Source organism: Aotus nancymaae, unplaced genomic scaffold, assembly GCF_030222135.1.
Source record: "Aotus nancymaae isolate 86718 unplaced genomic scaffold, 86718_ANA_hifiasm-v0.15.2.pri h1tg000008l, whole genome shotgun sequence".
NCBI classification, from domain to species: Eukaryota; Metazoa; Chordata; class Mammalia; order Primates; family Aotidae; genus Aotus; species Aotus nancymaae.
The window spans coordinates 7,332,287-7,345,402 of record NW_026988419.1 but is presented as its reverse complement, the minus strand read 5'-3'; the positions used below and the strand labels follow the sequence as shown (position 1 = coordinate 7,345,402).

The 13,116-nt window shown below is 48.3% G+C and overlaps 1 protein-coding gene across 1 annotated transcript in view; it reads right to left on the bottom strand.

Moving 5' to 3' along the window:
* The window catches only part of IRS1 (insulin receptor substrate 1), a 67,557-nt gene extending 54,839 nt beyond the window's left edge, over positions 1–12,718 (bottom strand). Inside the window, exon 1 of the mRNA XM_012446319.3 lies at positions 8,418–12,718. Coding sequence (XP_012301742.2) covers positions 8,439–12,173 — 3,735 coding nt within the window. The 5' untranslated portion in view covers positions 12,174–12,718 and the 3' untranslated portion in view covers positions 8,418–8,438. The remainder of the gene's footprint in view (positions 1–8,417) is intronic.
* Between the last annotated feature and the right edge of the window lie 398 nt (positions 12,719–13,116).

The following is a 13,116-nucleotide window of genomic DNA, read 5'->3' as shown; positions in this document are numbered from 1 at the left end:
TATTCTTCCATAGAAGACTTTGAGCAGTTGGGTATTTAACCAACTTTCTATTACAAAGCTTCAAAATTTATAAGCAGTTTATCTCTGGAAAGATAAAACCCAGCAGTGATGGTGGCCTATAAGAAACTGGGAACAAAGGTGAGAGGAAGCATTATTTTTCACTCTCTATCTTTTTTTAAAAGACAAAACAAACAAACAAAAACACTTGAAACATAGCATGTCCATGTATCACCTATACCAAAAGTACAGAGGAAAAAATAGCGTGAAGAGACCCAGCAAGCTATTATAAAACTTGGTAGTCTAAAAAAAATATTTCTTTTAATGTTTGTGTAAGAGACTACCGCAAACTTAAAAATAAATATGACCACATATCATCAAAACAGTGGGAGAGAAATCTCAAAAGTGATTATACTTCCAGGCAGAAGCAAGCTAAATACCACAGTTCAAAGTGCTAGAGCCTTTCTATATTAAAAATAAAACCACCCACCCAAAGGAAAAAAAGAAAAAAGTCCTTGAATAACAAAGCTAAGAGAGCAAGAACAGACTTTAAAATTTCTTTTGTAGCCCCTACTTTCACCCCACATTTCCTAACACTGATCAGCTCATAACAAGTTCGCATTCAGTCCCTCTTCATTTAACAGCTGGACGCCTCTTCTTCTGGCTGCTTTTACTGGGACTAAAGATCCAAAGCAAAGATAGCTTTTTCCTGCTTCTTGTCAATATTATGTTTGCAAGCTTAATATCCAAAATGGGCTGTTCTTCCAAATGAGAGTTTCAACAGCTTTCCTGATTATTTAGTATACAGATGGTATTGTCAGACAGGTAGCCATGGTTAGAAAGATTCAGAAAAACACAAACCTTTAAGGTAGATGGGCACTTTTGCCCTTTAGATTTATGAAAAATGCCAACTTTTGTGAACTCCACAATCTGATTCTTGATTTGCTTTTCCCAGATAATTTATGCCATAAGAAATCCGGTAACTAATTTGGTGACCTCCTCTTGGCACCATTTTTTCCCCTCCGTTTCCATGAATCCACCTTCATCCCCTTTTAATAAAAGGTATGCTATTTGGAACATGATAGGTGCTCAATAGTGCTTACTGAGTAAAAGGAAGAAGAGAGGAAGAACAAGAAAAATTGTCTTAGGGCCTTTTTGACCAAAAGAAGATAATTTACGTCAGGGTTGAGAAATAGGTGGCCTTGAATAGTATTAACGACACTTAAAGATCTTCTGATCTTCTGATGTCCCCACAACCCCTAAAACTCTAGGGTAAATATAATTATTTTTCATATCCATAGACCCCTCCAAATAATTTTCAAATGAACACGGACATGATGATTGGAGAAGATCAGATAAATGACAGTTGACTATATGGCAATTACTGATTATTCCAGTGGCCTTGAACTAACTGCTAAATGTTTATAAATGCCTTTTAATACTTTGCCAGCTCACTTAGATCATATCCTTCCTAAAAGTAAAAACCATGACTTTCTGCGCAGAACACAATTTGTTTGCCACATTAAATATATTTGAAAAAAAAAAGTCTCTTTGATCATTTCAACAAACGTTAAGAAAACTTCTCAAGATTAAGTGATACTGTTCAGCAACATGACCTAAATATGTCAGGGAGGATCAGAGAATGTGCATCAAAGTATTCTTTGGTCAACAATAAAAGCGGAGTGCAGGGATACATATGTAATATGCAATACTTAAAAAACATGGGATGGTCAAAGGAATACAGTGAGTGCAATCCAACTCAGTTTATTCAATAAAATGTTCCAGGTAGAGTAATAAAACCACAAAATCTCTACTCTGCTCTAAGATAACTACAACTAGAATCGTAGTCTGACCCATGTATTCAACTCTATTGCCATTATGAATGGAAAATACAGAAAAGAGGTCAAAAATCCTTTTCAACATAAACACATCATTTTTTTAAAAGCTCTATTATTAAAAGACTCATTGAATAAACACAAATAACATTTATCCAATCAAATTTACTTTAACAAATAGATTATAGCAGAGCCTGCTGCAAGAATACTATTAAAACAGAAAGTGTTCCTTTTACCATACATAACAATACCTTACACTTATCTAATCCATCTTCTCCATTTTTCTGTGAATTAAGAATGGGAGAGGTACTACCATTTCCAAAGTGTAAGACCAAAATAGAAGCAAATAGATGATACTTACTAACCTATCCTCTTAAAAAGCTTTCCAATAAATTTCAGTAACTATGTCATGCTGTTTTGAAATTAGTTTACAATTATTATACCATACTAATATTAAAATATAATTTTAAGTTAAAATTCAATATGATTACACTTTCTAAACATGCTTCAATAACATTTTAAAAAGAGCTCTTAAAATCTGCTGCATAGCTATGGACTAATAAGGTAACGAAAGAATAAATCAGTTACATAATTATAAATGTGGTAGAGCCAGGATCTATTCTTTTACATGCAAAAAAAAAAAAAAAAATACTGGTATGAAAAAAAAGTTACAGAATCTTTAGTGTGAAACTGACTTAAGCATGATTCACAAGAAGCTATTTTCCTTGAATACAACTTCCAGTAACTTTGTAACATGAGGAAATAATTGAGGAAATGGCTTTCTTTAAAACAAAACAAAATCTTAAAACTGTGTAATGTTCCAATAGACTACATTACCAGCCCATCAAAATAAAAGGAACCATTTATATACTATTCAGCTAAGACACATATCTGATTATAGTGAGAGGATTGATAAAGAATAAGTCCATGGAGTTTTTGAAGAGGCAACAGACTATTTTAATGATTTGTGAAATCCACGTGGAGGGAGAAAAAAGGCCGGAGCTTCTGAATATATTGAGAACTCAATAGCCAAGATAACACAGGGTTGGTAAAGCAGTGTCGGCTCAACTACCTAATCAAAAATCCTATAGTGGACAACACTAATTTTGCCAGCAAGAGAAATACTAAGTTGTTTCATATACCTAAGAGAGAAAAACAAAGCTCAACAAGAAATTGTGGAAGACCTCCTATAGTCTGCAATTGGCTTCTCACATTTCCTTTCCATTCACTTAAATGGCTATCTCACTGAAGAACACTGATGGTACAAATGAGAAACATTATCCACAAACATACCACCTCTAAAAAAGTGATTTCCAACAGGATGCATGTGTTGATTTCCACAGTGTGCACTGGTTAAAGCTTAATCTATACTGTGGGGAGGGGTGGGATGTTTCTGACAGTTGACCTTAGGATGCAGGAACTAGCAGGTGCCTTGCATTCCCACAAACATTTTATTTTTAAAAAGGTGGGAGGAAGAACAGCCTAATCCAGTCTAGAGATAGTTCCAAAAACTTAGACTGGTGCATTCAGGAGGGTTTGTTTTAAGGTCTGTTAAAACTTGAAAATGTCCCCTCAAAGCAAGAAAGGTTAAAATCAGCCTGAATCAAACAATATTTTCCTTCCAGGTCCCTAGTCTGGCCATAAACAATGTCTGATCCAAAGGCTAGAACTGGACAGAACAGGCTATTCTAATCCTTTACGATGACCCTGTCAACAGCTTCTTCGGAAAGAATCCTCATTGCAACTGACCCATTAAATAGTATCAGTCATTTTCTCCACAACATTCCTATGTTTAGAGCTGCAAAGGAGGTTAGAATAATTTAGAACAAAATCCTCAAGTTACTGATGAGGAAGTAGGTCCAGAGAAATTAAGCGACTTGCCCAAGGTCACTCAGCTAGTGAAGGGTACAGGCTGTGTTGGAGCCCAAGATCTCTGGCTCCTAAGAACTGCTTTTTCCATTGCATCATTTAAGATAGCACAAAACTATTTTCCTGGAATTCTGATAAACTAAAAAGAAAAAAAAAAAAAAACGGTGGCATGCCCTTTTGGATCCCAAGTCCCTTCCTGTAAGGCAATGCTGGGATAGTATTTATTGAGAGGGAACTCAGAGAAATAACTACAATATATGCAACATTTTATGGATTTATTTTTTTAATATAAAAAGCTACCTAAACAATTGTAAACATTAAGCAAATTATTAGATGCTCAGACTTTTCTGGAACAACAGAGAAACTCTCTCCGACTGCTCAGTAGCAGTTTTGGGGCATAGCATTTGCACCTGCTTGGTACGTTTCTACCTGCGATGTTTCATTTGGCCCCTCAGAAAAAGCGCTGCCCTGCGGTCTTATGATTCAGTGATGCACGAAGGATGCTAGCTGGTCAGAAATGCTTATTTAAGAGGGAAGGGGGAGGAGAAAATAATCCCATAGCACTTCTCTTCCTTATTTTCCTTGTTTTAGAAAGGCCAAATCTGAACACATTTTCTATCCCATGTAGTAATATATCTCACATAATTTTGGTTATTGGAGGGTGCACAACACAAATCTAGCAAGCTTTCAAAATCGGTGTGCCCAGCCTGACTCGACGAGCTGTCACTGAGACTGTCAATGGTGGAAAAATGAATCTGTGTCTGAGAAGGCGACAGCATTTCCTCCAAGCCTTTAAGGAACACAGTACCCAAACCCTCGTCATACGGGGTTCTCAGGATCTGCACGCAGATCATTTCTCTGTTAACTCCCTTACAGCCCAGGAGGCTGCGTCTTCCTAGCTCTTACCTACCTCAAGCGCTTTACTAGTATATGGAGCCTAGGGCACTTTGGAGCCAAAGGATTTCCCCCTCCCCCGATGACCCAAAACGACCTCAGCGGCAGCACTCGCACGTCCCTCTCCCTCCCTCAGTGGTGGGGGCCAACCCCACCCGACCCGCAGCCACGTGCGGGGCTCCCTCCTGCTCGCGGATCTCGAGACAGGAAGACGAAGGAACGTGGCCTCGTAGTAAACCATAGTAAAGAGAGAAGGGAAACAAAATGGGGCTCGTCACATGGTCTGGCCTGGATTTTTCTCAATTAAAAATAAGAGGAAGCGTGTGTTTCCGGCCCCCGTCCGTGGGCTGGTTGGACTTTTTCATTCTTAGGATTCTGGTCCAAATGCAGGAATACGGCTGAGGACACAAGGTCCTCAGTCGGCGGGCGCGGTGCGAAGGGGGTCTGTGGCTCAGCCTGCAGGCACTCGCGGGAAAAAGGTGCAAGGCGTGGGGTGGGAGAAAACGGCTCAGGGACGCCCGCCTGCCACCGCCGCCAGGGGATCTGCGGAGAGCCCCGCCCCGCACCCGCCGAGGCTCGGCCATTTCACACGCTGATTGGCTGTGGTGAGGGCCAATCAGCGCCCAGCCGCCCCGCCCCGCCCGCCCGGGGGCCCAGAGCCGCGCAGCTGTGCCCGAGGGCGGAGCCTCGCCCGCCAGCGCAGACCACGCGGCCCAGGACCGGGACCGGTCGCCCGGGGGGACCCTAGACGGGGGCGGGGGCGGGAGACCCAAGGGTGGCCGGGCTGCAGATTCCCCACCCCGGGTGAAAGGGGGCTCGGAGGAGAGAGGAGAAGGAATGCAGGAAGCGGAGGTGACCCGGAAAAGGGAAAGTGCCAGGGCCGAGGGGGTTTGCGCCAGCCAAAAAGGCCACGCGGTGCGGGAAAGGGGAGGGAGAGGAGGCAACCTTGGAGGTACGGAATCTTTGACATCACAAAAAGGAAACAAAATGAAAAAGAAATGGAAAGAGGCTTTTTCTGTTTTTCTTCTTTTCTTTTAAAGGGGGAGGGCATAACAAAGAATGACAAAAACAAAAAACTGAACCCAAAAGGCATGGCTGGGGTCTGTGTCTTTGTCACCTGCACTTTCAAAACTAAAAGACAAATCTGATGCCAGGTAAAGGTGGCAGGGCTGCCATGACGCAGTGTAAGAGGCTCTTTTTGCCCTGCTTCTTGGGCTCTCAATTTACTCTCTGCAGAGAGTGGGCCACAAGTACTGCGAAATTCTGAAAAGGAGCAACAGAAAAAGAAGGACAATGTCAAGAACCTGAAATAAGAGGTGGAAACAAAGAGAGAGCAGGGGATAGTACGAGAAAACGAGCAGGTCAGAACTAAGAGGCGATGCAAGAGAAAGGGCAGGCAGAAAAGGTTGCTGGACTAGGTAAACCAGAAAGGCTTCCAACAAGTTGAGCTCCTGAGCTCAGTGCTTCACAAGTCTTCTCCTCTAACAGACAATGAAAATTTTTAAACAACTCGAGATGCTTCAACAGAGCACACCCCTCATCATACCTCTATTCCTTTCACCGTGTCTCAGGTTTTACCTGAGAAATGAGGAAAAGAAGCAAAGACAGCAACTGCTGAGGCAGTGAGGAAAATAATGTTTTCACACATATACTCATTCGGAGCAGAAGCTGTTTGTCACTCACAGGTCTGACTTCTGTCTGTTTCAGATAACTATGGAATAACATCTTTGGACTCAACAGGGCACAGGCAAGCAAGCAGAATTGGGGATGTAAATGTGCCGGATAGCATTTGGTGCCTCACTTTAAACACAGACACAAACATCTTAAATATGCATTGTAGAATTTTCCTGGCATGGTGCAAAGCATGGTTTATTGCTACTCCAAAATTATTAGAAATAGGATTACATGATTATTCCAGAATATTTTATTTTCCCAAAGAAGGCTAAGGATAGAAGGTTGTAGGGTTTTTTGTTTTGTTTTTTAATGCATCCAAGACATAAGGAGAATTTTATTTTAAAGCCCTTTTAAAAAATGAAAATTCTAGTTGGTCATCAATTTTCTTTAGAGCAAACATCATTTATTCTACTCTATAAAAAGAAACCTAAACAAATTAAGATAACAGAAACTTATTCTCTTCATCTCCTTTAAAACTAAAATTTTAGTTCTGCTGGGCTTGTTTTCTTCAAATTCTCATTATTTTACCAATGAGGCACTTTATAATACAAATGCTTAAAGTGCTGAGGGATTCTGACTCCCAAAAACATCATTTGATATAACAAGATGTGTACTGCTGACGTTGATATACACAATTCAATCTTCTAGTGAATGATGAAAATAAATGCTGAAATAAATACTGATCAAATAAATGCTTTTCATAACATATCACCTAAAATCTTCATTTGAGTGATCACATACCTTTCACTTGTTCTACAAAATAGAGAATGATACGGATCAAATACTGGAAACAGAATCAAGAAGACTATGAACACATGATAAACAAATACCTATCAATAGGAAACCAGGGCACAAATTAATTTCTTATGAATGAACACACTTTAAGAAAATCAATGCTTTTAAAAGCTCATTCTGTGAAGCATATACAAAATTCACAAGATAATCAGTTTGTCAGAATAAAGTGTTTCCAAATGCTGGAAACTCCTGCATTGCCAACTCATCACATTATTTGCAAACTGAACTCCTCTCTTCTACCCACAATTATGACCACCAGAAAACAGGATCAACAAAATGAAGGGCAGGCTAATTTCCTATTACAAATGTTTTTCATTTTCAATACGGCATTAGCCTCAGAAGACCTAAAGCCAACTTTCAGCATTTACTGGGCTGCCTACTCTTGAACTTAAAGGCACACAACAAATATCCTAAAAGTGAAGGGTATAGAGTTTAGCCACTCTATTCAATGCAAAACAAAACAAAACATATTAAGGCATGTTCCTGACTTAATATGCCTTAAAGTAATTTTACAGAAGATGTATAGTAGCCCCCAAATGATATCTGTAGTATCTCAGTGCAAGAAGAAATAACTGTAAGGCAGACATACTGAGATGAACTCCCATAACTCGTAACTAATAATGGGTCCCAGACACAGAGTTTCCTGCATATCCTGTGTAAGAGAGTCCAGGTATGTGAATAGTATTTCACAAATCCTGGTACAGGAACAAAAGGACAATGTCTCCCATAATTACTTTCTTGAGAGATCGTAAAATAGATAAGTACTTCTCTATAAATATGTATGGCTACAAAGCTCTTACTCCTGAATCTTTTTAGGGCAGCATGAATAGAAATCAATGTTTCCCAGTGCTGTTTATGTTGCCTTGGTATTATGAAATCACAGAACAAAAGTACAGAGAACAACTTGATAAGATCACCCTTAAGGGCTCCCAGAAACTATCTTAAAGGAAGGGTTTAGGCCCTGTGTTAAGAAATAATTTTGTAAAACTGTCCCTTCCAGGGGCTGACCTAAATATATAGTGACAAGACAACTTCAACAAATAGATCAAGGTTCTTATGTAGGAACTTTACCAACCTCAGGACTGGCATAGGATATATGTTTTAAAAATACAGTAACTACTTCACTTGGAAATTCTCAAATGAAAAAGCCCTCCTGTGGCTGATTCTACATGTTTATTTGACTCTCTGCCAGATGTCATTGTTGGGTGAGCATCTTGTGTGCCCTGAGAATGTAAGTGCATTCTCCCTGAGGAAGCAATGGGAAGGACCAGGAAGGGGCAGAGGCGAAGAACAGAATTCAAGCACAAGGTTAAAAGCAGTTTTGTCTTCTGACTTTGTCACCATGAAACGCACCTGCTGTGATGTCCAGTTGAGCTACTGACGGTCCTCTGGCTGCTTCTGGAAACTGATGCTGGCATAGGCGCTTAAATCCTCACTGGAGCGGGGGGTGGAACTGTTCTCACTGCTGCCCAGGGGTTGATGAGGGGGTGGGGATGGGGGTGGGGGAGGCTGTGGTTGAGGGGTGCGCTCCTGAGGGCATTGTTTGAAGTCCTTGACCAAATCCAGGTCTATGTAGTTAAGACCATTCTCCAAATCCCCAGCAGCCCCGCACAGTTGGGCTGGCTCCTTGGGGGCTCCCCCAAGCTCCCCAGGCCTCAGCCACACGTTCTCAAAGGAAGCAGAGCTGTGGCGTTTCACATCCTTGCTGCTGCTGCTACTGCCACTGCCCCCTCCTGCTGCCCCTGCTCCAAAGGGCACCGTGTTGCCCACCCGGGTGGCACTGGGTGTTGAGGAGAAGGTCTCGGAGCTATGCCTCCTCCGGCACCCTTGTGCGTCTGCACGGATCACTTTGGCACTCTGGTTGCGGTTAGGACTGAGGTTCACCCGGGTGAAGGCGCTCATGCCCCCAGATCCTTGCAGTTCCCCCAGCAGGGATGAGCGGGCAGCCAGCTCTGCTGCCCCTTGAGGCCCAGCGGGGGAAGCAGAGGCTGCTGAGGCTGAGGCAGCAGCCATGGTGGCCCTGGGCAGGCTAACTTCCTCTGCAGCAATGCCTGTCCGCATGTCAGCATAGCTCACAGGGGCAACTGGTGAGGTGTCCACGTAGCTCTGACGGGGACAACCCATCTGCATGGTCATGTAGTCACCCCGGCTGCTGGGCACTGCCCGGGTAGGCCTGCAAATGCTAGCAGCCCCGGGAGGTGCGGGGCCCACTCTGCCCACCTCAACCCCAGTGCTCTCCTGCCAGGCTGCCCTCCGGCCTGGCCTCAAGTCCATCTTCATGTACTCCTCAGTGCCAGTCTCTTCCTCTCTGGGAGCTGGCTGGAGTTGGGATGGACACCTGACAGAAGGTGAGCTGTGGGAAGCCACAGGGCCAGACAAGTAGCCAGGCTGATCACTCCCAAATTCAATATTCACATATTCCCCTGGGCTCTTGGGTTCCGGAGGGTGCAGCAGGGGCTGCTGCTGCTGTTGCTGCTGCTGCTCTCCGGCCCGAGGTAAGGTGCTGGCCTTGGGATCCCCCAGGGACAGCCTCGTGGGCCGGGCCAGGCGGCTATTGGTCTGAGCAGCTGAGTCCACCTTTCGAGGCAGATGGGGCTGCAGAACCTGATGGTGGGAATGTGGAAGGCTGGGCTCCATCCTAGTCCCACAGTATCCCCCACCCAGGCTATCGCTGCTGGTGGAGGAGGAAGAATCTTCCACTGTTGCAGCATAGAGAAGGCGACCAGAGCTAGCGGAAAGGCGAAGGTGCTGATGCCGGGCACCCTCCTCCAGCTCCCCGGGGAGCTGGGTGTGCTTAAAGGATCTTGGCAATGAATAGTAGGAGAGGACTGGCTTGTGCTGGGGGTCCTCAGGGCCGTAGTAGCAGTCGGAGGGGCTGCTGGTGTTGGAGTCCCCCACTGGCGACATGTTCATGTAGTCACCTGTGCAAGGCAAGAGCTTGCCACTGCTGCTCTCCACTGGGGGTTTGGGGTGAGGCAAGACATGAGCGTGGTGGCCCCCTACCCCGTTTGTCCACAGCTTTCCATAGCTGCTCCCGGAAGGGACAGCCCTGCTGCTGCTGCTGCTGCTGCCGGGGCCACCTCCAATGTCAGGGGAGTAGCTGCTGCTGGGGGACATCATCATGTAGCCATTGGGGTCCACTCTCTGGGGATGGCGTCTGATGGGGTTGATGATCTGCTGTGGGGCAGACACGCTCTTGGGGCTCATGGGCATATAGTCTCCACTGCCCTTTCGGCTGCTGGGCACTGGGGCCACCCCTGGGGACATGGGCATGTAGCCATCATCACTGTGGAGGGTGGAGCTTTCTGGGCGATGGTGGCCCCCCCGACGCTCCAAGGGGTGCATTTCCAGACCCTCCTCAGGGTAGGAATGGGTGGGCACAAAGGCGGAGTGCCTGTGTCCCGGCAGTCGGCCTCCACTGCCACCTCCTGGTGGGTAGACAGGCATCATCTCTGTATACTCCTCAATGGAAGCCACTGAGGACTGAGACGGGGTCTTCTGGTGGGAAATGGAAGGGGATGTGCCTGCCGAGTGAGTTCTCTTTCGGAACCGATTATCCAGATCGGCAGCACTGGCTGCTTCATCCCCAGCCAAGGCTGGACTCGTGCCCAAGCCTGTTCCTGGGGTGTAGCGGTGGCCATTGCCACCCCGAGACAAAATGTAGTGACCGTTGGGGGCGGTCAGGGTGGAGGGCCCCTTGCCGCCCATGCAGATATAGTTGCTTAGCTCCTCCTCACCGCGGGCCGGTGGGGTGTGACCCACGGAATCCGGAGTGACACTGCGGAAGGAACTCCGGAAATCGCAGGGACTGGAGCCATACTCATCCGAGGAGACGAAACCGCCATCGCTGGGGGAACCAGACACCGAAGCACTAGACCGCCGTGGGAAGAGACAATCTGAGGTGGAGCCATGGCCACTGGTGCTGCTGGATGACAGACTGACCGGGCTGGTGGCCGAAGGCGAGCAGCGGGAAGCTGGCATGGGGATGGAGCGGCTGTGGTTGAGCGGGGGGTGCAGCCGCGCGCTGCCCCGATGCCGGTGGGCGTGGGTTCTGTTGGTGCTGGGACTCACAGGGCTGCCGTCCACAGAGGCCGGGCGGGACATGGTGCCTTCACCGTCGCTGGAGGCGCGGACACGGAAGGAGCCTGGCTTCCCGCCCACCATGCTGGCCGGGGAGGTGGCGGTGATGCTCTCGGTGCGTGATCGGCGGGTCAGCCCCACCTGGCTGGGCGGGAGGTTGTTGAGATGGTGCCGGCGCAGGGGGACGCTGATGGGGTTGGAGCAGTTGGACGAGGACTGGCTCTTGCTGCGAGGACGGAACTCATCGCTCATGGCCCGCATGGCCTCCAGGATGGTCTCGTGCATGTTCTGGGCCACCACGGAGTCATCCACCTGCATCCAGAACTCCCCGGGCCCCGTCACGGCAGAACGACCCACCTCGATAAAGAAGAAGTTCTCCGAGTGGCCACAGCGCCTGATGTTCATCAGCTGCAACACCACAGCGGCTACCTCCGAGTTCAGCTTCACGAAACTGATGGTCTTGCTTGTCAGGCAGAGGCGGTAGATACCAATCAGGTTCTTTGTCTGACCCAGGCCCTTGGGCTTCAGGATCACCTGCCAGACCTCTTTGAACGTGGGTCCTGGGGGCCCGTCCACGTAGCTCAGGTCCTCCCCAGCCTCACCAACTCCCGAGCTACCGCTGCAGCTGCTCCCGCAGCCTCCCGCCCCGAGGGCCGCAGCTCCATCGTGGTGGCCTTTGGCGCGGTTGTGCAGCTGCAGGAGAGCCTGGTACCAGCTGTCTTGTTCGGCCTCGCTGTCCGCCGCGATGGCAAAGTGCTCGTCCCGGGTGTAGAGAGCCACCAGGTGCTTGTTCTTGGAGTCAGCACGCTTGTTGATGTTGAAGCAGCTCTCAAGGGGGATCGAGCGTTTGGGGGCGCTCGACTTGTGCCGCCACTTCTTCTCGTTCTCGTAGTACTCGAGGCGCGCCGGGCCCCCAGCCTCGCTGGCCGCGCGCAGTACGAAGAAGCGTTTGTGCATGCTCTTGGGTTTGCGCAGGTAGCCCACCTTGCGCACGTCCGAGAAGCCCTCGCTCTCCGGAGGGCTCGCCATGCTGCCGCTGCCACCACCGCCGCTGAGCAGAGGGAGGCGCCGAAAAACAACCGGGTGGGGGGCAAAGGCTCCTCGCCGCAGCACCACACATGCAAATAGGGCTGGAGGCAGCAGAAACCCCGGACTCCGAAATCCACACCGTCCCCCGCACCGGGGAGGGGCAGCTGGAGGAGGACGCAGCTGCTGCGCCAAAGAGAGAGCCGGACCGGAGTTTTACCGGCGCTTCACGCCCGGGGGAGAGGCAGTGAGTCCGGGGCGAGGGCAGCCCTGATCCTTTGAGAGCCAAGTCTCTTCTCAGCCACTGCCGCTGCCGGGAAGGAGCGAAGATGCATCTCTCGCCGCTCCGGCTGGAGTCCGGCGCAGGGAGGCGGTGGTCGGGGTCCCCGCGGTGCCCCTCTAGGCGTGCGCGCGCGCCTTCCCTCCTGAGTTCCCCTCTGGAGTAGAGATTCCCGAGGCAAATTAAATATCCTTGGGTAGGGGGAGGCGGGTTGCCAAGTCCCAACGTTGGGTTCTCCCTCCTCCTTCTTCTCCTCCTCCTCCTCCGCCTCCTCCCACCCCCCAACCGTCCCAGCCGCCACCAGCCGTCCAAATACCAGCTCAATCGCAGAGACCGCGGCGCTGCGGCTGTTGCTGCTGCTGCTGCTGCCGCCGCCCGCGGGCGCGTCCTCTGCAGCCCCCATTCGGGCCCATCTCGGCGGGCAGAGAAAGTGGCTTTTCCATTCGAAACGCTACTGGGCAGCCAGGGCAGCTGAGGACCGGCCGGAGGGACAGGCTCATCCCTGCCCCTCGCTCCAGTCGGCAGGGGAGAAGGGCAGGGGACAAGGGCGGCAGGCGAAGGGGGAGGTTTGGGAAGGGTTCGGGGAAGACGCCTGTTCCCTGGGAGGCGCTGCCGCTGCAGTTACTTCTCCCCTCCTCCCTCCTCCTCCTCCTGCTCCTCCTCGGA